The sequence below is a fragment of the Bufo bufo genome, chromosome 7 (genome assembly GCF_905171765.1).
Source record: "Bufo bufo chromosome 7, aBufBuf1.1, whole genome shotgun sequence".
Classification (NCBI taxonomy): Eukaryota; Metazoa; Chordata; class Amphibia; order Anura; family Bufonidae; genus Bufo; species Bufo bufo.
The window spans coordinates 232,733,995-232,761,318 of NC_053395.1; the positions used below are offsets into that span (position 1 = coordinate 232,733,995).

A 27,324-nucleotide genomic window follows, 5' to 3' on the forward strand; every position below is an offset into this window, starting at 1 on the left:
CAGTGGTACAGGAAGAAGTCTGCATCCTTCAAGAAAAACATGATTTTCATGCAGGACAATGCTCCATCACACGCGTCCAAGTACTCCACAGCGTGGCTGGCAAGAAAGGGTATAAAAGAAGAAAATCTAATGACATGGCCTCCTTGTTCACCTGATCTGAACCCCATTGAGAACCTGTGGTCCATCATCAAATGTGAGATTTACAAGGAGGGAAAACAGTACACCTCTCTGAACAGTGTCTGGGAGGCTGTGGTTGCTGCTGCACGCAATGTTGATGGTGAACAGATCAAAACACTGACAGAATCCATGGATGGCAGGCTTTTGAGTGTCCTTGCAAAGAAAGGTGGCTATATTGGTCACTGATTTGTTTTTGTTTTGTTTTTGAATGTCAGAAATGTATATTTGTGAATGTTGAGATGTTATATTGGTTTCACTGGTAAAAATAAATAATTGAAATGGGTATATATTTGTTTTTTGTTAAGTTGCGTAATAATTATGCACAGTAATAGTCACCTGCACACACAGATATCCCCCTAAAATAGCTACAACTAAAAACAAACTAAAAACTACTTCCAAAAATATTCAGCTTTGATATTAATGAGTTTTTTGGGTTCATTTAGAGCATGGTTCTTGTTCAATAATAAAATTAATCCTCAAAAATACAACTTGCCTAATAATTCTGCATTCCCTGTATTGATGAAAAAAACGACTTATAAAGTCCTTGTCTCCAGCTCCTGCAGTCACGATAGAAGTCAAGGGGGTAGCCCTTCCCTCACTCCGGGCTGTAACTCCCCTGCCCTAACCCCTCCTCTAAGCAGTGTAACTGACACCCGACTCAGTCGCCGGGACCGCGCTTGTACAGGCGGCGCATGCGCCGTTGGACTCGAGCACGATCCTGTAACTGAATCGCGCATGCGCCGTCCCCGATGCCTGCGATTCAGTTACAGGATCGCGCTCGAGTCCGACGGCGCATGCGCCGCCTGTACAAGCGCGGTCCCGGCGACTGAGTCGGGTGTCAGTTACACTACTTAGAGGCGGGGTTAGGGAGTGAGGGAAGGGCTACCCCCTTGACTTCTAGCGTGACTTCAGGAGCTGGAAACGAGGACTTTATAAGTCCTTTTTTTTTCATGAATATCCATCCCAGGAAAGCGGCACAAGAATGTATGGGAACACAATGAGGATGATCTATAAGGTACTGGTAATAGTTTATTAAGTGAAATCCTGGTGAAAGGTTCGCTTTAAAATCCTTCTGCTGCGATTTCTCAATATATCGGGCTATTACTCCGTTTGGTTCAGTAGTTATATAAATAAACTGACTTTTATAATATGCAAATTACCTCTCTAGCAGCAGGTAGGGCGGTTACCGCATCCTCCACTCATAGTGACGCCCCCTCCTCGTGTTGATTGACAGGACCAGCGCATGCGCTTGTTCTCTGCTGGCCCTATCTGCGTTTTAAATCTCACGCCGGTGTTCAGTTGGCGCAGGCGCACTGAGTGGAGGACGCTCGCTCGGCCACTCCATCCTCAGTGTGCCTGCGCCGATGACGTCACATGTACACCTGGCGCAGGCGCACTGAGGATGGAGCGGCCGAGCGAGCGTCCTCCACTCAGTGCGCCTGCGCCAACTGAAGACCGTCGCGAGATTTAAAACGCAGACAGGGCCAGCAGAGAACGAGCGCGTGCGCTGGTCCTGTCAATCAACATGAGGAGGGGGCGTCACTACGAGTGGAGGATGCGGCTGCTAGAGAGGTAATTTGCATATTATAAAAGTCAGTTTTTTTATATAACTACTGAACCAATCGGAGTAATAGTCCTATATATGGAGAAATCGCAGCAGAAGGATTTTAAGGAGACAAAAAAAAAAAAGGAGTTTAGTGGAGCGACAGAAGCCCTTTAAACCCCTCAAGTGTTGCTTTAGGCCTCTTTCACACTTGCGTTGTCCGGATCCGGCGTGTACTCCATTTGCCGGAATTACACGTCGGATCCGGAAAAACGCAAGTGAACTGAAAGCATTTGAAGACGGATCCGTCTTCAAAATGCGTTCGGTGTTACTATGGCAGCCAGGACGCTATTAAAGTCCTGGCTGCCATAGTGGGAGTGGGGGAGCAGTATACTTACAGTCTGTGCGCTCCAGAATGACGTCACTCTGGAGCGCCCGGGCAGCCGCATGGACGGTAAGTACACTGCTCCCCCGCTCCCCACTACACTTTACCATGGCTGCCGGGACTTTAGCGTCCCGGCAGCCATGGTAACCATTCAGAAAAAGCTAAACGTCGGATCCGGTAATGCTCCGAAACGACGTTTAGCTTAAGGCCGGATCCGGATGAAATCCTTTCAATGGGCATTAATTCCGGATCCGGCCTTGCGGCAAGTCTTCAGGATCTTTGGCCGGAGCAAAAAGCGCAGCATGCTGCGGTATTTTCTCCGGCCAAAAAACGTTCCGGTCCTGAACTGAAGACATCCTGATGCATCCTGAACGGATTTCTCTCCATTCAGAATGCATTAGGATAAAACTGATCAGGATTCTTCCGGCATAGAGCCCCGACGACGGAACTCTATGCCGGAAGACAAGAACGCAGGTGTGAAAGAGCCCTAAGGAATGGGTGTTTGGGGTCATTGTCCTGCTGGAAGGTGACCCTCCGTCCTGGCCTCAGATCACGCACAGAGTGGGGCAGGTTCTGCTGAAGAATACCCCTGTATTTAGCACCATCCATCTTTCCCTCAGCTCTGACCAGTTTCCCAGTCCCCCCAGTATGATGCTGCCACCACCATGTCTCACTGTGGGGACGGTGCTCTTTGGGTGAGGTGATGTGTTGGGTTTGCTCCAGACATAGCGTTTTCTTTGATGGCCGAAAAGTTACATTTTAGTCTCCTCAGACCGGAGCCCCTTCCTCCATACATTTTGGGGTCTCCTCAGACCGGAGCCCCTTCCTCCATACATTTTGGGGTCTCCTCAGACCAGAGCCCCTTCCTCCATACATTTTGGGGTCTCCCACAGGCCTTTTTACTCACAACGTGCCTTTTTGTTTCTAGCTGACAGTAATGGCTTCTTCTGGCCGCTCTGCCATAAAGCCCAACTCTATGGAGCGTACGGCTTATTGTCGTCCTCTGTACAGATCCTCCAGTCTCTGCTGTGGAACTCTGCAGCTCCTCCAGGGTCACCTCAGGTCTCTGTGCTGCCTCTCTGAATAATGCCCTCCTTGCCCGGTCCGTGGTTTTGGTGGGCGGCAGTCTCTTGGCAGGTTTGCTGTTGTGCCATGTTCTTTCCATTTGGTTATGATAGATTTGATGGAGCTCCTGGGGATCCTCACAGATTTGGATATTTTTTTGTACTTCTCCACAACATTGTCCCTTCCTTGTTTGGAGAGTTCCTCGGTCTTCATGGCAGTGTTTGGGCAGTGATGCCTCTTGCTTAGGTGTTGCAGCCTCTGGTGTGTATATGTAATGACAGGTCATGTGACACTTAGATTGCACACAGGTGACATCATCTCACTAATTGTGACTTCTGAAGGTGATTGGTTGCACCAGAGCTTTTTATGGGCTTCCTAACAAAGGGGGTGAATACATACGCACAGGACAATTTTCGGTTTTCTATTTCTAAACAATAGTTTTATTTATATATTTTTCTCCTTTCACTTCACCGACTCAGACGATTGTGTTCTGATCCATCACATAACATTCAGATGAACAAAACATTGAACTTAAGGCTGTAATGTAACAAAATATGAAAAAGTCAAGGGGGTGAATACTTTTGCAAGGCACTGTATATACGTCCTTCTTTATATATATAGATTACATGATGATTGGCGCCAGTCATCTTTACCCTACATTATACCACAACTCCCAGCATCCATCCGACAGGAGGAGTCCTAACATATCCCCTAGTCTAGGGCCCTGGTGACTATCCTGGATATTGTGCAGTCCCATGTAAATGAGGCTTCAGCTCAGAAGCTCTGCAATTGTCCAGTAGCCTTTCTGTTTTACTTCCTTGCTGTTTTCAAGAGCTCTGCTTGCTGACGGTGAGTGGAGACCTTCTTGTTTACTGCCCTGACCTAATACTTCTCACAGCTGAGCAGCTGGTACAGTGTACATGTCAGCCGCACAGATCTCACTCCTGTGCAGATGGTTTGTTACAATGTATCATCCTGAAGTGCAGACTGTTCAGCAGACTGACACATTGTAACAGATCAGTGACGTGTGAATGTATTGTGCGCCAGGATTGATTGAAGCTGGATGTGAACATCACGCACAGAACGTGAATTTCCCATCATCCTGAACGCGGAACGTTCTCCTCCCCCTGGAGGCGATCTGAGCTTTGCCGCAGCCATTTATATCACCGGCAGCTGGAAAGATCTGAAATGGACCGATTAAAGCATACGTAAGGAGCGCGGCGTGCGCGAGGAGAGGAGGCGATTCTGGAGGCTCGTACGCCCGACCATCACACCAACATATAATGCAGTGGCCGATGGACCACTGTTGTCTCTGACATTGTGATCCACGGCCGGCCAAAAATACAAGGAGGCGGTGAGGTGGCCATTTGTGTTTCCTAAACCGGCGCCCTCATCGGCCAGTTACCTCCGCCATCTATAACCCCCCACCAGAAGGCCGCGCTCTCGCCAATACCGACCCGTTTCCTGCTGCTGAGGAATCTGTCTGATATGCAGTCTATTTCAATCACTGAAAGGGTTAATGAGATGTCCAAGCCGCTGGTTACCGGAATTGGGCCAAACCGCAATACCAGACACGGCCATAGACAGGAGGGGCGCTGGTTCTGGAGAGAAAGTAAAACCTCAGCATAAAGGCTCGTTCACACGACCGTTGCCCCTCCGTGCCCGTGCTGTGGACCGCAAATTGCAGTCCGCAATGCACGTGCACCGACCGTGGGCCAGCCGCATGCAGATCGCGGACCCAATGAACTTGAATGGGTCCACGATCCGTCCGTTCCCCAAAAAGATAGAGCAAGTTCTATCTTTTTGCGGTGCAGAGGCACGGAACCACAGGAAGCACTCCGTAGTGCTTCCGTGGGGTTCCATTCCATGCTTCCGTTCCGTACCGCATCTCCGGATTTGCGGACCCATTGAAGTGAATGGGTCCACATCCGTTATGAGCTCATGCCCACGAACGTAAGGGCTCCTTGCCCCTTCTGCGGACCGCAAATTGCGGTCTGCAATGCACGTGCACCGACCGTGGGCCAGCCGCATGCAGATCGCGGACCCAATGAACTTGAATGGGTCCACGATCCGTCCGTTCCCCAAAAAGATAGAGCAAGTTCTATCTTTTTGCGGTGCAGAGGCACGGAACCACAGGAAGCACTCCGTAGTGCTTCCGTGGGGTTCCATTCCATGCTTCCGTTCCGTACCGCATCTCCGGATTTGCGGACCCATTGAAGTGAATGGGTCCACATCCGTTATGAGCTCATGCCCACGAACGTAAGGGCTCCTTGCCCCTTCTGCGGACCGCAAATTGCGGTCTGCAATGCACGTGCACCGACCGTGGGCCAGCCGCATGCAGATCGCGGACCCAATGAACTTGAATGGGTCCACGATCCGTCCGTTCCCCAAAAAGATAGAGCAAGTTCTATCTTTTTGCGGTGCAGAGGCACGGAACCACAGGAAGCACTCCGTAGTGCTTCCGTGGGGTTCCATTCCATGCTTCCGTTCCGTACCGCATCTCCGGATTTGCGGACCCATTGAAGTGAATGGGTCCACATCCGTTATGAGCTCATGCCCACGAACGTAAGGGCTCCTTGCCCCTTCTGCGGACCGCAAATTGCGGTCTGCAATGCACGGGCACCGACCGCGGGACAGCCGCATGCGGATTGCAGAACCCATTCAGTTGAATGGGGTCCTCGATCCGCATCAGACGGTCCGCACCACAAAAAAGTAGGTGCGGAGGCATGGCCAGAAACGCCACGGAAGCATTCCGTAGTGCTTCCGTGGGGTTCCTATCCGTGCTTCCACACCACATCTCCGGGTTTGCAGGCCCATTCAAGTGAATGGGTCCGTATCCATGATGCGGGGTGCACACGTATCCATGATGCGGTGCCCCGTGTATTTCGGCCCGCAATACGTCCACGGTGGGGCAACGGCCGTGTGCATGAGCCCCAACTGAAAAGGTGCCTGTGAGGGAGGGAATGCTGCCCCCTAGGGGCACGGATGTAGCTAGGTCTGTCACCCTGTCATGTGACCCCCCGATTCAGGGCGGCCGCTCACCCCATAGAAGTCAATGGTGCTTGGTATGGGAGTTATGTGACGAGCGGTGAGTGCAGGGGGAGAGGTGCAGGGTTGGTGACTGCTCATGGTTCTCGTGCCGAGCTGCGCAATGTTCTGCAGATGTCAGAGGGTGTGAGGGCCTGCAGGCTGTAATTGTGAGACCACGCCGGGGCCACTCGGCGTAAAGATGGAGACCGTGATCAGACGTAAAGCCTCCGAAACCTCAACATTAATGAGAAGAGAGGGAATCGCATGATGTCACCGCTGATCTCTAGTGAATGGATAGGCGGCATTCTCAGTGATGTCACCGCTGATCTTTAGTGATGGATAGGCGGCATTCTCAGTGATGTCACCGCTGATCTCTAGTGATGGATAGGCGGCATTCTCAGTGATGTCACCCCTGATCTCTAGTGATGGATAGGCAGCATTCTCAGTGATGTCACCGCTGATCTCTAGTGAATGGATAGGCGGCATTCTCAGTGATGTCACCGCTGATCTCTAGTGATGGATAGGCGGCATTCTCAGTGATGTCACCGCTGATCTCTAGTGAATGGATAGGCTGCATTCTCAGTGATGTCACCGCTGATCTCTAGTGATGGATAGGCGGCATTCTCAGTGATGTCACCGCTGATCTCTAGTGATGGATAGGCGGCATTCTCAGTGATGTCACCGCTGATCTCTAGTGATGGATAGGCGGCATTCTCAGTGATGTCACCGCTGATCTCTAGTGATGGATAGGCGGCATTCTCAGTGATGTCACCGCTGATCTCTAGTGAATGGATAGGCTGCATTCTCAGTGATGTCACCGCTGATCTCTAATGATGGATAGGCGGCATTCTCAGTGATGTCACCGCTGATCTCTAGTGATGGATAGGCGGCATTCTCAGTGATGTCACCGCTGATCTCTAGTGATGGATAGGTGGCATTCTCAGTGATGTCACCGCTGATCTCTAGTGATGGATAGGCTGCATTCTCAGTGATGTCACCGCTGATCTCTAGTGATGGATAGGCGGCATTCTCATTAATGTCACCGCTGATCTCTAGTGAATGGATTCCAGTTTTGCTCTGTGCAGATGGACCAGAGGCTGCACTGTGTTCTGCTCCACCTGCTGTATCTCCTGTCTGAGAGGAAGAGGTTAATCATTTTGGTGCCGGTCGTAACGTTCGCCAGTTTCAGCTACTTCAGTTGATTTTTGCAATGAATATTCATTGGTCTGAGCGCGAATTATGTCAAGAGGTCGCAGTCGCGGCGTTGGCGATATTTTCATTATTTAGTCGTAAAATTTGCTCTTTTTCCGCCAATTTTTCTCCCATATTTATAGGGACTGTGCTGCGTTAACCCTGCGGACTCCGCGGTGCAGGGAAAGTGGTGAAAATCACCCTAGGAGGGCAGGGGCTGTATGGGCAGCCGCCTGGCACTGAGCAGCGCAGTTGCCCCAGTTCAGGACCCGCAGAACTTTTCCAGTTTGTGGTGAATTTCCCGCCGTTACGTTCCGCTGACGTGCCGATTTCTCACTTCCTCCCTTTGTTACATTGTGTTCTCCTGACTGTAACATCGGGGTCCCTCTGAGAACTGTCGTGGCTAGCCTCCCGTCCAGGTGGCTCCTCATTACATCCAATCATCCCGCCATTCATCATACAACACGGATGCAACACGTGATCTGGGAGGTTATGTGAACCTCCTGCCGGTGCACGTCCTATAGGGTCCGGGACATACATACTGGTCCAATATATCATTAACGGCATATAGCGCCAGACTCCGGGACCATAGAGGCCGACACTGATCACGTGTACAGGAGGCAGTATTATAGTAGTTATATTCTTGTACATAGGAGCAGTATTATAGTAGTTATATTCTTGTACATAGGAGCAGTATTATAGTAGTTATATTCTTGTACATAGGAGCAGTATTATAGTAGTTATATTCTTGTACATAGGAGCAGTATTATAGTAGTTATATTCTTGTACATAGGGGCAGTATTATAGTAGTTATATTATTGTACATAGGAGGCAGCATTATAGTAGTTATATTCCTGTACATAGGAGCAGTATTATAGTAGTTATATTCTTGTACATAGGAGCAGTATTATAGTAGTTATATCCCTGTACATAGGAGGCAGTATTATAGTAGTTATATTCTTGTACATAGGAGCAGTATTATAGTAGTTATATTCTTGTACATAGGAGCAGTATTATAGTAGTTATATTCTTGTACATAGGAGCAGTATTATAGTAGTTATATTCTTGTACATAGGAGACAGTATTATAGTAGTTATATTCTTGTACATAGGAACAGTATTATAGTAGTTATATTCTTATACATAAGAGGAGTATTATAGTAGTTATATTCTTGTACATAGGAGGCAGTATTATAGTAGTTATATTCTTGTACATAGGAGCAGTATTATAGTAGTTATATTCTTGTACATAGGAGCAGTATTATAGTAGTTATATTCTTGTACATAGGAGCAGTATTATAGTAGTTATATTCTTGTACATAGGAGACAGTATTATAGTAGTTATATTCTTGTACATAGAAGCAGTATTATAGTAGTTATATTCTTGTACATAGGAACAGTATTATAGTAGTTATATTCTTATACATAAGAGGAGTATTATAGTAGTTATATTCTTGTACATAGGAGCAGTATTATAGTAGTTATATTCTTGTACATAGGAGCAGTATTATAGTAGTTATATTCTTGTACATAGGAACAGTATTATAGTAGTTATATTCTTATACATAAGAGGAGTATTATAGTAGTTATATTCTTGTACATAGGAACAGTATTATAGTAGTTATATTCTTATACATAAGAGGCAGTATTATAGTAGTTATATTCTTGTACATAGGAGCAGTATTATAGTAGTTATATTCTTGTACACAGGAGCAGTATTATAGTAGTTATATTCTTGTACATAGGAGGCAGTATTATAGTAGTTATATTCTTGTATATAGGAGAAGTATTATAGTAGTTATATTCTTGTACATAGGAGCAGTATTATAGTAGTTATATTCTTGTACATAGGAGCAGTATTATAGTAGTTATATTCTTGTACATAGGAGCAGTATTATAGTAGTTATATTCTTGTACATAGGAGCAGTATTATAGTAGTTATATTCCTGTACATAGGAGGCAGTATTATAGTAGTTATATTCTTGTACATAGGAGCAGTATTATAGTAGTTATATTCTTGTACATAGGAGCAGTATTATAGTAGTTATATTCTTGTACATAGGAGGCAGTATTATAGTAGTTATATTCTTGTACATAGGAGCAGTATTATAGTAGTTATATTCTTGTACATAGGAGCAGTATTATAGTAGTTATATTCTTGTACATATGAGCAGTATTATAGTAGTTATATTCTTGTACATATGAGCAGTATTATAGTAGTTATATTCTTGTACATAGGAGCAGTATTATAGTAGTTATATTCTTGTACACAGGAGCAGTATTATAGTAGTTATATTCTTGTACATAGGAGGCAGTATTATAGTAGTTATATTCTTGTATATAGGAGAAGTATTATAGTAGTTATATTCTTGTACATAGGAACAGTATTATAGTAGTTATATTCTTGTACATAGGAGCAGTATTATAGTAGTTATATTCTTGTACACAGGAGCAGTATTATAGTAGTTATATTCTTGTACATAGGAGGCAGTATTATAGTAGTTATATTCTTGTATATAGGAGAAGTATTATAGTAGTTATATTCTTGTACATAGGAGCAGTATTATAGTAGTTATATTCTTGTACATAGGAGCAGTATTATAGTAGTTATATTCTTGTACATAGGAGCAGTATTATAGTAGTTATATTCTTGTACATAGGAGCAGTATTATAGTAGTTATATTCTTGTACATAGGAGCAGTATTATAGTAGTTATATTCTTGTACATAGGAGCAGTATTATAGTAGTTATATTCTTGTACATAGGAGCAGTATTATAGTAGTTATATTCTTGTACATAGGAGCAGTATTATAGTAGTTATATTCTTGTACATAGGGGGCAGTATTATAGTAGTTATATTCTTGTACATAGGAGCAGTATTATAGTAGTTATATTCTTGTACATAGGAGCAGTATTATAGTAGTTATATTCTTGTACAGAGGAGCAGTATTATAGTAGTTATATTCTTGTACATATGAGCAGTATTATAGTAGTTATATTCTTGTACATAGGAGCAGTATTATAGTAGTTATATTATTGTACATAGGAGGCAGCATTATAGTAGTTATATTCTTGTACATAGGAGGCAGTATTATAGTAGTTATATTCTTGTACATAGGAGCAGTATTATAGTAGTTATATTCTTGTACATAGGAGGCAGTATTATAGTAGTTATATTCTTGTACATAGGAGCAGTATTATAGTAGTTATATTCTTGTACATAGGAGGCAGTATTATAGGAGTTATATTCTTGTATATAGGAGGCAGTATTATAGTAGTTATATTCTTGTACATAGGAGCAGTATTATAGTAGTTATATTCTTGTACATAGGAGGCAGTATTATAGTAGTTATATTCTTGTACATAGGAGCAGTATTATAGTAGTTATATTCTTGTACATAGGGGGCAGTATTATAGTAGTTATATTCTTGTACATAGGAGTAGTATTATAGTAGTTTTATTCTTGTACATAGGGGGCAGTATTATAGTAGTTATATTCTTGTACATAGGAGTAGTATTATAGTAGTTATATTCTTGTACATAGGAGTAGTATTATAGTAGTTATATTCTTGTACATAGGAGCAGTATTATAGCAGTTATATTCTTGTACATAGGAGGCAGTATTATAGTAGTTATATTCTTGTACATAGGAGCAGTATTATAGTAGTTATATTCTTGTACATAGGAGCAGTATTATAGTAGTTATATTCTTGTACATAGGAGGCAGTATTATAGCAGTTATATTCTTGTACATAGGAGCAGTATTATAGTAGTTATATTCTTGTACATAGGAGCAGTATTATAGTAGTTATATTCTTGTACATAGGAGGCAGTATTATAGTAGTTATATTCTTGTACATAGGAGCAGTATTATAGTAGTTATATTCTTGTACATAGAAGGCAGTATTATAGTAGTTATATTCCTGTACATAGGAGCAGTATTATAGTAGTTATATTCTTGTACATAGGAGCAGTATTATAGTAGTTTTATTCTTGTACATAGGAGCAGTATTATAGTAGTTTTATTCTTGTACATAGGAGCAGTATTATAGTAGTTATATTCTTGTACATAGGAGCAGTATTATAGTAGTTATATTCCTGTACATAGGAGCAGTATTATAGTAGTTATATTCCTGTACATAGGAGCAGTATTATAGTAGTTATATTCTTGTACATAGGAGGCAGTATTATAGTAGTTATATTCCTGTACATAGGAGCAGTATTATAGTAGTTATATTCCTGTACATAGGAGCAGTATTATAGTAGTTATATTCCTGTACATAGGAGCAGTATTATAGTAGTTATATTCTTGTACATAGGAGCAGTATTATAGTAGTTATATTCTTGTACATAGGAGGCAGTATTATAGTAGTTATATTCCTGTACATAGGAGCAGTATTATAGTAGTTATATTCTTGTACTTAGGAGGCAGTATTATAGTAGTTATATTCTTGTACATAGGAGGCAGTATTATAGTAGTTATATTCTTGTACATAGGAGCAGTATTATAGTAGTTATAGTCTTGTATATAGGAGGCAGTATTATAGTAGTTATATTCTTGTACATAGGAGCAGTATTATAGTAGTTATATTCTTGTATATAGGAGGCAGTATTATAGTAGTTATATTCTTGTACATAGGAGCAGTATTATAGTAGTTATATTCTTGTACATAGGAGCAGTATTATAGTAGTTATATTCTTGTACATAGGAGGCAGTATTATAGTAGTTATATTCTTGTACATAGGGGGCAGTATTATAGTAGTTATATTCTTGTACATAGGAGCAGTATTATAGTAGTTATATTCTTGTACATAGGGGGCAGTATTATAGTAGTTATATTCTTGTACATAGGAGCAGTATTATAGTAGTTATATTCTTGTACATAGGAGCAGTATTATAGTAGTTATATTCTTGTACATAGGAGCAGTATTATAGTAGTTATATTCTTGTACATCGGAGCAGTATTATAGTAGTTTTATTCTTGTACATAGGGGTGCAGTTAGTTCTCTTTTTGCTCATACTCCTATAAATGTGGGCTGTTTCTGGCTCTTTTGTTTGCTTCTGATGCTAATTCATTATTGGAGTCTTTATCTATTCGTTCCGGTGTCTCGCCTTCGTCTACCTGGGCGCGATGCAGAAAATCTCTCATTTATATAGTCTCCTTTAAACATTATGTAAATGAGTCATGTGATGTTACCTCATTTGCATAGTCGCCGATCTGATTGACAGCATGCTTTATTTGACTCGTTACTTTGTTTGGGAGTGAAGATGAGTTTTCATCATCAGTCGCTTGTGTACATTTCGCTGTCCGGTGTTGATTCCGGCTTCTGATTGGTTTAGTCCTTGTCCTCTGTTCTCATTGTCAGGTCGTTGCGGCAATGTCTCGGTGCTCTGCGTGGTCTCCCTGTCGTGACATCGCTTTTTTCTCTTTTTTTCAGGTTCTTTCCGGAACGACGGTCTGAAAGCTACTGATGTCCTGCCGAGCCTGAAGGAGAAAGTGGCCTTTGTATCAGGTATAGTGTGTTAGGATGTATCACAGGCATTCTATATGGAAAGGATGCTGTGCTGTCAGGAGTGTATAATATCCCGTCCATTATATACTATCAGGAGTGTGTAATATCCCGTCCATTATATACTATCAGGAGTGTATAATATCCCGTCCATTATATACTATCAGGAGTGTGTAATATCCCGTCCATTATATACTATCAGGAGTGTATAATATCCCGTCCATTATATACTATCAGGAGTGTGTAATATCCCGTCCATTATATACTATCAGGAGTGTGTAATATCCCGTCCATTATATACTATCAGGAGTGTATAATATCCCGTCCATTATATACTATCAGGAGTGTGTAATATCCCGTCCATTATATACTATCAGGAGTGTATAATATCCCGTCCATTATATACTATCAGGAGTGTATAATATCCCGTCCATTATATACTATCAGGAGTGTGTAATATCCCGTCCATTATATACTATCAGGAGTGTATAATATCCCGTCCGTTATATACTATCAGGAGTGTATAATATCCGTCCGTTATATACTATCAGGAGTGTATAATATCCCGTCCATTATATACTATCAGGAGTGTGTAATATCCCGTCCGTTATATACTATGAGGAGTGTATAATATCCCGTCCTTTATATACTATCAGGAGTGTGTAATATCCCGTCCGTTATATACTATGAGGAGTGTATAATATCCCGTCCATTATATACTATCAGGAGTGTATAATATCCCGTCCGTTATATACTATCAGGAGTGTATAATATCCCGTCCGTTATATACTATCAGGAGTGTATAATATCCCGTCCATTTTATACTATCAGGAGTGTATAATATCCCATCCTTTATATACTATCAGGAGTGTATAATATCCGTCCGTTATATACTATCAGGAGTGTATAATATCCCGTCCATTATATACTATCAGGAGTGTATAATATCCCGTCCGTTATATACTATGAGGAGTGTATAATATCCGTCCGTTATATACTATCAGGAGTGTATAATATCCCGTCCATTATATACTATCAGGAGTGTATAATATCCCGTCCGTTATATACTATGAGGAGTGTATAATATCCCGTCCTTTATATACTATCAGGAGTGTGTAATATCCCGTCCTTTATATACTATCAGGAGTGTATAATATCCCGTCCGTTATATACTATCAGGAGTGTATAATATCCCGTCCTTTATATACTATCAGTACCTGATCTGTTCAAACCTTTCTCATTAATGTACCTTTAGATAGATACAGTTGCTCTTAGGTTCTATTCCCAGGTGGCGGTCATTGGTCGTAGGTTCTATTCCCAGGTGGCGGTCATTGGTCGTAGGTTCTATTCCCAGGTGGCAGTCATTGGTTGTAGGTTCTATTCCCACGTAGCGGTCATTGGTCGTAGGTTCTATTCCCACGTGGCGGTCATTGGTCGTAGGTTCTATTCCCACGTAGCGGTCATTGGTCGTAGGTTCTATTCCCATGTAGCGGTCATTAGTCGTAGGTTCTATTCCCACGTGGCGGTCATTAGTCGTAGGTTCTATTCCCACGTGGCGGTCATTGGTCGTAGGTTCTATTCCCACGTAGCGGTCATTGGTCGTAGGTTCTATTCCCACGTGGCGGTCATTGGTCGTAGGTTCTATTCACACATGGCGGTGATTGGTCGTAGGTTCTATTCCCACGTGGCGGTCATTGGTCGTAGGTTCTATTCCCACGTGGCAGTCATTGGTCGTAGGTTCTATTCACACGTGGCGGTCATTGGTCGTAGGTTCTATTCCCACGTGGCGGTCATTGGTCGTAGGTTTTATTCCCACGTGGCAGTCATTGGTCGTAGGTTCTATTCACACGTGGCGGTCTTTGCTGTAATGTTGTGTTCACACTTGGCTTTCATGTTCCGTTTTTTATTTCAGTAATGAGCTATGACTGTTGCTTCTGGACGGATGAGGTGTAATTGAATGTGTTGATGTCGCAGGGCCCTCGGCGATGCTCATGAGGGGCCACCAGTGTGTGAATCAGTGTCCCAGCATTCAATAGTACGGACACGTCCGGTAATCTGGCGTCCGTCACCATAGGTTCCCGTAGTGCACCGCCTCTGGTGTGTACGGCACATGCAGTACCACTTGTCTCCTGGCTGTGGCGCTCTCGTCACTGCCTCCTCCCCGGGGGGGATCGGTGTCATCGGTTCAGCCAGATGTGGCGGTGAATAACCCGCTGTAATCTGGGATCATCCAGTAATCCGCAGCCGGCTGTGCACTTCAGAAGCTTCTGCCCACTTTTCTATGGATTACGATCTGCGCTGGATCACTCGACGCCAAACTACAAGCGTCTGAGGGGTGTCAGAGATTAACCCTCTGTGGTCACTGTACAAATAATGTCACCTCTGAAGTTTTGTTTCTGTGTATCAGTGTCACATCTGAACTTATATTATGGGAGTGTGGGGGGGGGGGGGGGGTCTAAACATCAGGACCCCCCCTTCCCATGCGAGTCTCTCAGTCCGTCAGGTCCCCCACCATCTGCCTCTTCCACTCCTTCCGGATATTTCCGGCTGGTTTTCCCCTGGTTATCATGTGATTAGTGGTGTGATGAACTGAAGGCCGCTCCACCTGTCTGGAGCTCGCAGTTGGAATAGTGGACACAGTTTGTAGATTTATCTGCTGTCGGGAACCTAGGAAAGCTGGGTGATCGCCCCTGGAATGTGTGGATGTCACTCATTATGTAACACACAGCCCCCTGACAGCGGAGGGTGGCTCCAGGACCAGGGGCCCATCTTCAAGAGCCAGAATTATAGCTCAGAGGTTGGGGTACAAGGGTTAGGGTCTAGAGACTGGGGCCCAGGGGCCAGTGTTCGGGTTTAGGGTTGGTGGCTGAGTGTTAGATGTCTAGGGTTTTGGACACAGTCCCATGGGCTCAGGGGCCAAGGTTCAAAGGCCAGGGTTCAGGGATTGTCGGCTGGGATTCAAGAGCTAAAGGATTGGGGCTCAATTGTAATTGGTCATGGACCAGGGTCCAGGGGTCATGGACCAGGGTGCAGGGGTCATGGACCAGGGTGCAGGGGTCATGGACCAGGGTGCAGGGCTCATTAGTCATAAACAGGGATCAGGGGCCAACCTTCAGCAGTCACAGACAGGGTTCAGGGGTCACAGTCCAAAGTTCAGAGTCACGGACAGGGTTCAGGAGTCACAGTCCAAAGTTCAGAGTCACAGACAGGGTTCAGGGGTCACAGTCCAAAGTTCAGAGTCACGGAAAGGGTTCAGGGGTGAGCGCCCCACTGGTTAACGTTGCGCCCATGTGGGAGATGGTGTAGATGCGGAGTGATGGTTTTTCTAGCAGAACTAGCGGCATAGATGACATTATGAAGAATGAAGATGAGGGAACGAAGCCGAGGAAATTTTTGAGAAATGGCGCGGAGCCAAACTCTAAAAATAGCCGCACTTAAAGGACTCAGAAATAGAAGGCGGAGAGGATACAATGTTTACATAATGACTGATATCCGTTACCAAGGAAACGCCTGTATCAGGTTAACCCTTTATGCTCTCTGTCTGTCCAGGAGGCCGTGATAAGAGAGGAGGCCCAATCCTGACTTTCCCGGCACGCAGTAACCACGACAGGATACGACAAGAAGACCTGCGCCGGCTGGTGACGTATCTGGCCAGCGTGCCAAGGTGAGCCCCCTATATGTGCTGTGTATATGTCTGCTGCTTAAAGGGCCGGTAACACTGCAGTCTGGAGCTCATGACAGCGACAAAGGAGCCATCAATATAATGTGAATTATTGAGGAAGGGGTGGCGACCGCGGTGTAAGCCGGTGAAACGTTCTTCTTTACCAATACTCTAAAGGAGAATTCTAATGTGATAAAATTTTCAGCTGTTTGTAAAATGTTCTGAAGTAACAGAAGGAACTAATCCTTCCCAATCCCTCGCCGCTCCCACGCTGACATTTCACTGGTCCCCCGCCAGTCTCTGCACAACTAGCTTCAGGAACCATTCACCGGCTGCTGCGGTGAACTCGGCAGACCCCATAAACCAGCCTCTCCCCGGCCTGAAATGGCTGATAACAGGGAGCAATAGACTGTATTCTCCTGTCCTACAGTCATCCTCTCCCCTGAAATGGCTGATAACAGGGGGCAATAGACTGTATTCTCCTGTCCTACAGTCATCCTCTCCCCTGAAATGGCTGATAACAGGGGGCAATAGACTGTATTCTCCTGTCCTACAGTCATCCTCTCCCCTGAAATGGCTGATAACAGGGGGGCAATAGACTGTATTCTCCTGTCCTACAGTCATCCTCTCCCCGGCCTGAAATGGCTGATAACAGGGAGCAATAGACTGTATTCTCCTGTCCTACAGTCATCCTCTCCCCTGAAATGGCTGATAACAGGAGGCAATAGACTGTATTCTCCTGTCCTACAGTCATCCTCTCCCCTGAAATGGCTGATAACAGGGAGCAATAGACTGTATTCTCCTGTCCTACAGTCATCCTCTCCCATGAAATGGCTGATAACAGGGGGCAATAGACTGTATTCTCCTGTCCTACAGTCATCCTCTCCCCTGAAATGGCTGATAACAGGGGGCAATAGATTGTATTCTCCTGTCCTACAGTCATCCTCTCCCATGAAATGGCTGATAACAGGGGGCAATAGACTGTATTCTCCTGTCCTACAGTCGTCCTCTCCCCTGAAATGGCTGATAACAGGAGGCAATAGATTGTATTCTCCTGTCCTACAGTCATCCTCTCCCCTGAAATGGTAGATAACAGGGAGCAATAGACTGTATTCTCCTGTCCTACAGTCATCCTCTCCCCTGAAATGGTTGATAACAGGAAGCAATAGACTGTATTCTCCTGTCCTACAGTCATCCTCTCCCCTGAAATGGCTGATAACAGGAGGCAATAGACTGTATTCTCCTGTCCTACAGTCATCCTCTCCTCTGAAATGGCTGATAACAGGGGGCAATAGACTGTATTCTCCTGTCCTACAGTCATCCTCTCCCCTGAAATGTCTGATAACAGGGGGCAATAGACTATATTCTCCTGTCCTACAGTCATCCTCTCCCCTGAAATGGCTGATAACAGGGGGCAATAGATTGTATTCTCCTGTCCTACAGTCATCCTCTCCCCAGAAATGGCTGATAACAGGAGGCAATAGACTGTATTCTCGTGTCCTACAGTCATCCTCTCCCCTGAAATGGCTGATAACAGGCGGCAATAGACTGTATTCTCCTGTCCTACAGTCATCCTCTCCCCTGAAATGGCTGATAACAGAGAGCAATATACTGTATTCTCCTGTCCTACAGTCATCCTCTCCCCAGAAATGGCTGATAACAGGAGGCAATAGACTGTATTCTCGTGTCCTACAGTCATCCTCTCCCCTGAAATGGCTGATAACAGGCGGCAATAGACTGTATTCTCCTGTCCTACAGTCATCCTCTCCCCTGAAATGTCTGATAACAGAGAGCAATATACTGTATTCTCCTGTCCTACAGTCATCCTCTCCCCTGAAATGGCTGATACAAGGGGGGCAATAGACTGTATTCTCCTGTCCTACAGTCATCCTCTCCCCTGAAATGGCTGATAACAGGAGGCAATAGACTGTATTCTCCTGTACTACAGTCATCCTCTCCCCTGAAATGGCTGATAACAGGGGGCAATAGACTGTATTCTCCTGTCCTACAGTCGTCCTCTCCCCTGAAATGGCTGATAACAGTGAGCAATAGACTGTATTCTCCTGTCCTACAGTCGTCCTCTCCCCTGAAATGGCTGATAACAGGGAGCAATAGACTGTATTCTCCTGTCCTACAGTCGTCCTCTCCCCTGAAATGGCTGATAACAGGGAGCAATAGACTGTATTCTCCTGTCCTCCAGTCATCCTCTTCCCTGAAATGGCTGATAACATGGAGCAATAGACTGTATTCTCCTGTCCTACAGTCATCCTCTCCCCAGAAATGGCTGATAACAGGGGGCAATAGACTGTATTCTCCTGTCCTACAGTCATCCTCTCCCCTGAAATGGCTGATAACAGGCGGCAATAGACTGTATTCTCCTGTCCTACAGTCATCCTCTCCCCTGAAATGTCTGATAACAGAGAGCAATATACTGTATTCTCCTGTCCTACAGTCATCCTCTCCCCTGAAATGGCTGATACAAGGGGGGCAATAGACTGTATTCTCCTGTCCTACAGTCATCCTCTCCCCTGAAATGGCTGATAACAGGGGGTAATAGACTGTATTCTCCTGTCCTACAGTCATCCTCTCCCCTGAAATGGCTGATAACAGGGGGCAATAGACTGTATTCTCCTGTCCTACAGTCGTCCTCTCCCCTGAAATGGCTGATAACAGGGGGCAATAGACTGTATTCTCCTGTCCTACAGTCATCCTCTCCCCTGAAATGGCTGATAACAGGGGGCAATAGACTGTATTCTCCTGTCCTACAGTCATCCTCTCCCCTGAAATGGCTGATAACAGGGGGCAATAGACTGTATTCTCCTGTCCTACAGTCATCCTCTCCCCTGAAATGGCTGATACCAGGGAGCAATAGACTGTATTCTCCTGTCCTACAGTCATCCTCTCCCCTGAAATGGCTGATAACAGGGGGCAATAGATTGTATTCTCCTGTCCTACAGTCATCCTCTCCTCTGAAATGGCTGATAACAGAGGGCAATAGACTGTATTCTCCTGTCCTACAGTCATCCTCTCCGCTGAAATGGCTGATAACAGGGGGCAATAGACTGTATTCTCCTGTCCTACAGTCATCCTCTCCCCTGAAATGGCTGATAACAGGGGGGCAATAGACTGTATTCTCCTGTCCTACAGTCATCCTCTCCCCTGAAATGACTGATAACAGGGGGCAATAGACTGTATTCTCCTGTCCTACAGTCATCCTCTCCCCTGAAATGGCTGATAACAGGGGGCAATAGACTGTATTCTCCTGTCCTACAGTCATCCTCTCCCCTGAAATGGCTGATAACAGGGGGCAATAGACTGTATTCTCCTGTCCTACAGTCATCCTCTCCCCTGAAATGGCTGATACCATGGAGCAATAGATTGTATTCTCCTGTCCTACAGTCATCCTCTCCCCAGAAATGGCTGATAACAGGAGGCAATAGACTGTATTCTCGTGTCCTACAGTCATCCTCTCCCCTGAAATGGCTGATAACAGGCGGCAATAGACTGTATTCTCCTGTCCTACAGTCATCCTCTCCCCTGAAATGGCTGATAACAGGGGGCAATAGATTGTATTCTCCTGTCCTACAGTCATCCTCTCCACTGAAATGGTAGATAACAGGGAGCAATAGACTGTATTCTCCTGTCCTACAGTCATCCTCTCCCCTGAAATGGCTGATAACAGGAGGCAATAGTCTGTATTCTCCTGTCCTACAGTCATCCTCTCCCCTGTAATGGCTGATAACAGGGAGCAATAGATTGTATTCTCCTGTCCTACAGTCATCCTCTCCCCTGAAATGGCTCATAACAGGGGGCAATAGACTGTATTCTCCTGTCCTACAGTCATCCTCTCCCCTGAAATGGCTCATAACAGGGGGCAATAGACTGTATTCTCCTGTCCTACAGTCATCCTCTCCCCTGAAATGGCTGATAACAGGAGGCAATAGACTGTATTCTCCTGTCCTACAGTCATCCTCTCCTCTGAAATGGCTGATAACAGGGGGCAATAGACTGTATTCTCCTGTCCTACAGTCATCCTCTCCCCTGAAATGTCTGATAACAGGGGGCAATAGACTATATTCTCCTGTCCTACAGTCATCCTCTCCCCTGAAATGGCTGATAACAGGGGGCAATAGATTGTATTCTCCTGTCCTACAGTCATCCTCTCCCCAGAAATGGCTGATAACAGGAGGCAATAGACTGTATTCTCCTGTCCTACAGTCATCCTCTCCCCTGAAATGTCTGATAACAGAGAGCAATATACTGTATTCTCCTGTCCTACAGTCATCCTCTCCCCTGAAATGGCTGATAACAGAGAGCAATATACTGTATTCTCCTGTCCTACAGTCATCCTCTCCCCAGAAATGGCTGATAACAGGACGCAATAGACTGTATTCTCGTGTCCTACAGTCATCCTCTCCCCTGAAATGGCTGATAACAGGCGGCAATAGACTGTATTCTCCTGTCCTACAGTCATCCTCTCCCCTGAAATGGCTGATACAAGGGGGGCAATAGACTGTATTCTCCTGTCCTACAGTCATCCTCTCCCCTGAAATGGCTGATAACAGGGAGCAATAGACTGTATTCTCCTGTCCTACAGTCATCCTCTCCCCTGAAATGGCTGATAACAGGGGGCAATAGACTGTATTCTCCTGTACTACAGTCATCCTCTCCCCTGAAATGGCTGATAACAGGGGGCAATAGACTGTATTCTCCTGTCCTACAGTCGTCCTCTCCCCTGAAATGGCTGATAACAGTGAGCAATAGACTGTATTCTCCTGTCCTACAGTCGTCCTCTCCCCTGAAATGGCTGATAACAGGGAGCAATAGACTGTATTCTCCTGTCCTACAGTCGTCCTCTCCCCTGAAATGGCTGATAACAGGGAGCAATAGACTGTATTCTCCTGTCCTACAGTCATCCTCTCCCCAGAAATGGCTGATAACAGGGGGCAATAGACTGTATTCTCCTGTCCTACAGTCATCCTCTCCCCTGAAATGGCTGATAACAGGCGGCAATAGACTGTATTCTCCTGTCCTACAGTCATCCTCTCCCCTGAAATGTCTGATAACAGAGAGCAATATACTGTATTCTCCTGTCCTACAGTCATCCTCTCCCCTGAAATGGCTGATACAAGGGGGGCAATAGACTGTATTCTCCTGTCCTACAGTCATCCTCTCCCCTGAAATGGCTGATAACAGGGGGCAATAGACTGTATTCTCCTATCCTACAGTCATCCTCTCCCCTGAAATGGCTGATAACAGGGGGCAATAGACTGTATTCTCCTGTCCTACAGTCATCCTCTCCCCTGAAATGGCTGATAACAGGGGGCAATAGACTGTATTCTCCTGTCCTACAGTCATCCTCTCCCCTGAAATGGCTGATAACAGGGGGCAATAGACTGTATTCTCCTGTCCTACAGTCATCCTCTCCCCTGAAATGGCTGATAACAGGGGGTAATTGACTGTATTCTCCTGTCCTACAGTCATCCTCTCCCCTGAAATGGCTGATAACAGGGGGCAATAGACTGTATTCTCCTGTCCTACAGTCATCCTCTCCCCTGAAATGGCTGATAACAGGGGGCAATAGATGGCCTCAGATGGTGACATTACAGTTGTGTCTATTGTGATAATCCGGCATCTTCTCCCCTCCCCCACAGCGAGGATGTCTGTAAGCGTGGCTTCACCGTCATCATTGATATGCGTGGATCCAAGTGGGACTTGATCAAACCTCTCCTGAAGACCCTGCAGGAGGCGTTCCCGGCCGAAATCCATGTGGCTCTCATCATCAAGCCCGAGAACTTCTGGCAGAAGCAGAAAACCAACTTTGGCAGCTCCAAGTTCATCTTCGAGGTGAGGATCGGCGGAGTATGGCGGGGTCTGGAGATGAGTGCACACTCCAGTGCTGGGATCGGCTGAATATTCTAGGTTCACCATCTTATGATGTGACTGTATAGAAATGCAAAACTACTACTCCTAGCATGGCTGCAGGCTGTCAGAGCTTGCTGGGAGTAGTAGTGTGCTGACCTGGCACTTTCTCTCCTTTGCACAGACCAGCATGGTGTCGGTGGAGGGGCTGACGAAGCTGGTGGACCCCTCTCAGCTGACGGAGGAGTTTGAAGGCTCCCTGGATTACAATCACGAGGAGTGGATCGAGCTGCGCGTCTCCTTGGAGGAATTCTTCAACAGCGCGGTGCACCTGCTCTCGCGGCTGGAGGACCTGCAGGAGATGCTGGCCAGGAAGGAGTTCCCAGTGGACGTGGAGGGATCGCGGCGGCTGATCGACGAACACACTCAGCTCAAGAAGAAGGTGATGAAGGCTCCGGTGGAGGAGCTGGACCGCGACGGCCAGAGGCTGCTGCAGTGCATCCGCTGCGGCGACGGCTTCTCGGGCAGGAACTGTATCCCAGGAGGCGCCGACTTCCAAAGTCTGGTGCCAAAGATTACCAGCCTCCTGGACAAGCTGCACTCCACCCGACAGCACCTACACCAGATGTGGCACGTGCGGAAACTGAAGCTGGACCAGTGCTTCCAGCTCCGGCTGTTTGAACAGGATGCCGAGAAGGTAAGGGTCTGTGGCGTTACATAGGACTGCAGGTGACATCTACTACATTATCTGTACTCAGAGAGGTATCACTGTGTTATCTGTGGTGTTACATAGGACTGCAGGTAACATCTACTACATTATCTGTACTCAGAGAGTGATCACTGTGTTATCTGTGGTGTTACATAGGACTGCAGGTAACATCTACTACATTATCTGTACTCAGAGAGTTATCACTGTGTTATCTGTGGTGTTACATAGGACTGCAGGTAACATCTACTACATTATCTGTACTCAGAGAGTTATCACTGTGTTATCTGTGGTGTTACATAGGACTGCAGGTGACATCTACTACATTATCTGTACTCAGAGAGGTATCACTGTGTTATCTGTGGTGTTACATAGGACTGCAGGTGACATCTGATACATTATCTGTACTCAGAGAGTGATCACTGTGTTATCTGTGGTGTTACATAGGACTGCAGGTAACATCTACTACATTATCTGTACTCAGAGAGTTATCACTGTGTTATCTGTGGTGTTACATAGGACTGCAGGTGACATCTACTACATTATCTGTACTCAGAGAGTGATCACTGTGTTATCTGTGGTGTTACATAGGACTGCAGGTGACATCTACTACATTATCTGTACTCAGAGAGGTATCACTGTGTTATCTGTGGTGTTACATAGGACTGCAGGTGACATCTACTACATTATCTGTACTCAGAGAGGTATCACTGTGTTATCTGTGGTGTTACATAGGACTGCAGGTGACATCTACTACATTATCTGTACTCAGAGAGTGATCACTGTGTTATCTGTGGTGTTACATAGGACTGCAGGTGACATCTACTACATTATATGTACTCAGAGAGTTATCACTGTGCTATCTGTGGTGTTACATAGGACTGCAGGTGACATCTACTACATTATCTGTACTCAGAGAGTTATCACTGTGTTATCTGAGGTGTTACATAGGACTGCAGGTGACATCTACATTATCTGTACTCAGAGAGTTATCACTGTGTTATCTGAGGTGTTACATAGGACTGCAGGTGACATCTACATTATCTGTACTCAGAGAGTTATCACTGTGTTATCTGTGGTGTTACATAGGACTGCAGGTGACATCTACTACATTATCTGTACTCAGAGAGTGATCACTGTGTTATCTGTGGTGTTACATAGGACTGCAGGTGACATCTACTACATTATCTGCACTCAGAGATATCACTGTGTTATCTGTGGTGTTACATAGGACTGCAGGTGACATCTACTACATTATATGTACTCAGAGATATCACTGTGTTATCTGTGGTGTTACATAGGACTGCAGGTGACATCTACTACATTATCTGTACTCAGAGATATCACTGTGTTATCTGTGGTGTTACATAGGACTGCAGGTGACATTTACTACATTATCTGTACTCAGAGAGAGTGATCACTGTGTTATCTGTGGCGTTACATAGGACTGCAGGTGACATCTACTACATTATCTGTACTCGGAGAGTTATCACTGTGTTATCTGTGGTGTTACATAGGACTGCAGGTGACATCTACTACATTATATCTACTCAGAGAGTTATCACTGTGTTATCTGTGGTGTTACATGGGACTGCAGGTGACATCTACTACATTATCTGTACTCAGAGGGCTATCACTGTTATCTGTGGTGTTACATAGGACTGCAGGTAACATCTACTACATTATCTGTACACAGAGAGTTATCACTGTGTTATCTGTGGTGTTACATAGGACTGCAGGTGACATCTACATTACCTGTACTCAGAGAGTTATCACTGTGTTATCTGTGGTGTTACATAGGACTGCAGGTGACATCTACTACATTATCTGTACACAGAGGGCTATCACTGTGTTATCTGTGGTGTTACATAGGACTGCAGGTGACATCTACTACATTATCTGTACTCAGAGAGAGTTATCACTGTGTTACCTGTGGTGTTACATAGGACTGCAGGTGACATCTGCTACATTATCTGTACTCAGAGAGTTATCACTGTGTTATCTGTGGTGTTACATAGGACTGCAGGTGACATCTACTACATTATCTGTACTCAGAGAGAGTTATCACTGTGTTATCTGTGGTGTTACATAGGACTGCAGGTGACATCTACTACATTATCTGTACTCAGAGAGAGTTATCACTGTGTTACCTGTGGTGTTACATAGGACTGCAGGTGACATCTACTACATTATCTGTACTCAGAGAGTTATCACTGTGTTATCTGAGGTGTTACATAGGACTGCAGGTAACATCTACTACATTATCTGTACTCAGAGAGTTATCACTGTGTTATCTGTGGTGTTACATAGGACTGCAGGTGACATCTACTACATTATCTGTACTCAGAGAGTTATCACTGTGTTATCTGTGGTGTTACATAGGACTGCAGGTGACATCTACTACATTATCTGTACTCAGAGAGTTATCACTGTGTTATCTGTGGTGTTACATAGGACTGCAGGTGACATCTACTACATTATCTGTACTCAGTGGGCTATCACTGTTATCTGTGGTGTTACATAGGACTGCAGGTGACATCTACTACATTATATGTACTCAGAGAGTTATCACTGTGTTATCTGAGGTGTTACATAGGACTGCAGGTAACATCTACTACATTATCTGTACTCAGAGAGTTATCACTGTGTTATCTGTGGTGTTACATAGGACTGCAGGTGACATCTACTACATTATCTGTACTCAGAGAGTTATCACTGTGTTATCTGTGGTGTTACATAGGACTGCAGGTGACATCTACTACATTATCTGTACTCAGAGAGAGTGATCACTGTGTTATCTGTGGTGTTACATAGGACTGCAGGTGACATCTACTACATTATCTGTACTCAGAGATATCACTGTGTTATCTGTGGTGTTACATGGGACTGCAGGTAACATCTACTACATTATCTGTACTCAGTTATCACTGTGTTATCTGTGGTGTTACATAGGACTGCAGGTGACATCTACTACATTATCTGTACTCAGAGAGTTATCACTGTGTTATCTGTGGTGTTACATAGGACTGCAGGTGACATCTACTACATTATCTGTACTCAGAGAGAGTGATCACTGTGTTATCTGTGGCGTTACATAGGACTGCAGGTGACATCTACTACATTATCTGTACTCGGAGAGTTATCACTGTGTTATCTGTGGTGTTACATAGGACTGCAGGTGACATCTACTACATTATATCTACTCAGAGAGTTATCACTGTGTTATCTGTGGTGTTACATGGGACTGCAGGTGACATCTACTACATTATCTGTACTCAGAGGGCTATCACTGTTATCTGTGGTGTTACATAGGACTGCAGGTAACATCTACTACATTATCTGTACACAGAGAGTTATCACTGTGTTATCTGTGGTGTTACATAGGACTGCAGGTGACATCTACATTACCTGTACTCAGAGAGTTATCACTGTGTTATCTGTGGTGTTACATAGGACTGCAGGTGACATCTACTACATTATCTGTACACAGAGGGCTATCACTGTGTTATCTGTGGTGTTACATAGGACTGCAGGTGACATCTACTACATTATCTGTACTCAGAGAGAGTTATCACTGTGTTACCTGTGGTGTTACATAGGACTGCAGGTGACATCTACTACATTATCTGTACTCAGAGAGAGTTATCACTGTGTTACCTGTGGTGTTACATAGGACTGCAGGTGACATCTGCTACATTATCTGTACTCAGAGAGTTATCACTGTGTTATCTGTGGTGTTACATAGGACTGCAGGTGACATCTACTACATTATCTGTACTCAGAGAGAGTTATCACTGTGTTATCTGTGGTGTTACATAGGACTGCAGGTGACATCTACTACATTATCTGTACTCAGAGAGAGTTATCACTGTGTTACCTGTGGTGTTACATAGGACTGCAGGTGACATCTACTACATTATCTGTACTCAGAGAGTTATCACTGTGTTATCTGAGGTGTTACATAGGACTGCAGGTAACATCTACTACATTATCTGTACTCAGAGAGTTATCACTGTTATCTGTGGTGTTACATAGGACTGCAGGTAACATCTACTACATTATCTGTACTCAGAGAGTTATCACTGTGTTATCTGTGGTGTTACATAGGACTGCAGATGACATCTACTACATTATCTGTACTCAGAGAGTTATCACTGTGTTATCTGTGGTGTTACATAGGACTGCAGGTGACAT

General features: G+C 44.8%; 1 protein-coding gene across 6 annotated transcripts in view; it reads left to right on the top strand.

Moving 5' to 3' along the window:
- The window catches only part of KALRN (kalirin RhoGEF kinase), a 270,877-nt gene that overhangs the window by 41,135 nt on the left and 202,418 nt on the right, over positions 1–27,324 (top strand). For all 6 annotated transcript variants that reach the window (XM_040439928.1, XM_040439929.1, XM_040439930.1 and 3 more), the window contains exons 2-5: positions 12,830–12,904; positions 16,451–16,565; positions 22,217–22,409; positions 22,609–23,121. In XM_040439928.1, the coding sequence (XP_040295862.1) occupies positions 12,830–12,904; positions 16,451–16,565; positions 22,217–22,409; positions 22,609–23,121 (896 nt within the window). The remainder of the gene's footprint in view (positions 1–12,829; positions 12,905–16,450; positions 16,566–22,216; positions 22,410–22,608; positions 23,122–27,324) is intronic.